At 35.6% G+C, this 1,403-nt stretch overlaps 1 protein-coding gene across 1 annotated transcript; it reads right to left on the bottom strand.

Moving 5' to 3' along the window:
- Nucleotides 1–272: 272 nt before the first annotated feature.
- LOC146996298 (uncharacterized protein F54H12.2-like) lies at nucleotides 273–1,154 on the bottom strand. The gene has a single exon (XM_085821408.1). The coding sequence runs from the start codon at nucleotides 1,152–1,154 to the stop codon at nucleotides 273–275; it is 882 nt and encodes a 293-aa protein (XP_085677534.1).
- Between the last annotated feature and the right edge of the window lie 249 nt (nucleotides 1,155–1,403).

Raw genomic sequence — 1,403 nt, 5'->3', positions numbered from 1 at the left:
CATTTTACATACATTTTCAATAATGGCAAACATAGATTGGCCTTGGCTTCGTTTCAGTACATAATAAATACAATATGCTCCACATACATTAGAAGTTACACTCTGTAATGGAATATTATTCAATTTTACATTTGAACAGTGAAATCCATAAACATCTGAAGATTGTCCATAAGAATAAAAAAATTCTAATTCTTCAAATTGAAAAAAGACTACCCAATGCGCTCCGGGTTCTGTGAACTTGTCTGTATTCACAACGATGGCTGATCTTCTAATTAAGGGGGGTATTTTATCTGCTGGATAAACTCCTCAAAAGACAGCTGCTGCTTCACGAGATAAAATGTCTTGTATAATACTACCATCCAACAGTTAAAGTCCAAAATAATGTTCCTCGATTTATTAATTCCAATCACGTTATCAAATTCTGCAAAGATAATCACACACACAGTTTGCTCGAGAGTTTGGCTGAACTTTACCTCAATCCGTAGATTAGAATGCTTAATGAAATTCATGTGCTCCCCATCACAAAGGTCTGGCGATAATTCAAAACCAAATAACACGTTACCTTGTAAGTAGTCTTCTCTGGAGATAAAAATGCCTTTATCTTGCTGGGATTTATTGAAAAACAGGCTATGATAAGCTCGAATATAATTGTTGTTATCAAAATTTGGTTCCAGTAGATTGTAAGGCACAGGCTGTCCGTCGACGTACACTACAATGGACTTGGCGAAATTTCCGTGAAAAGCGTCATTATCAACACATTCAATTCCAATTCTTTGAGGCATCTGACCAACAAAAGCGTTGTCTTGTATCAAGGACATGCTATTTTGGGGAATGGAATAGACTTTACATAATACTCTATTAATAGGACACTTGGCATTACTCTTCTCTAACGCTTTGGCATGACCTAGGATAACTCCAGGGTTCACACGCACTTTTCTCACGAAAAGAGATACATGTTCTAAAACCACTTTATGACCTGCTTTTCCTTGAAAACAAAACTCCGGCTTGCTTCTTATGAGAGTTAATTTAACATCCACCATATTTAATAAAAGCCTTTCTTGATGAAATAAATCAAAATAAATGCCACCAATCATATCAACAGTAGAACTCAGTTTGAAAAAGGAAGATCGCTTCTCTAGGTCTTTGTCATACATTTCAGCTGTTAATTTTGAAGTTTTACTATCATAGCCGCGATTGAGCAAAGTTTAAATATAAGCTCTATAGGGGTATGTGTTAATAGAAGAAGATACCAGTCGTTCGTTTAATGTGACATCCACCTGAGAAAATAAAGAATGCAGGAACAAATTTACTGGGCCGATCTTTATCCAGATGTGAACCATCCGTTTTTATTACTTTTGCTCTAACGTAGAGTTGTGTTTGTGACAAGTGAATATAATCTTCTC

Source organism: Stegodyphus dumicola, chromosome 7 (genome assembly GCF_044657685.1).
Source record: "Stegodyphus dumicola isolate Sdum_Otavi_A_Nest chromosome 7, ASM4465768v1".
Lineage (NCBI taxonomy): Eukaryota > Metazoa > Arthropoda > Arachnida > Araneae > Eresidae > Stegodyphus > Stegodyphus dumicola.
This window is presented reverse-complemented; position numbering and strand designations above follow the sequence as displayed.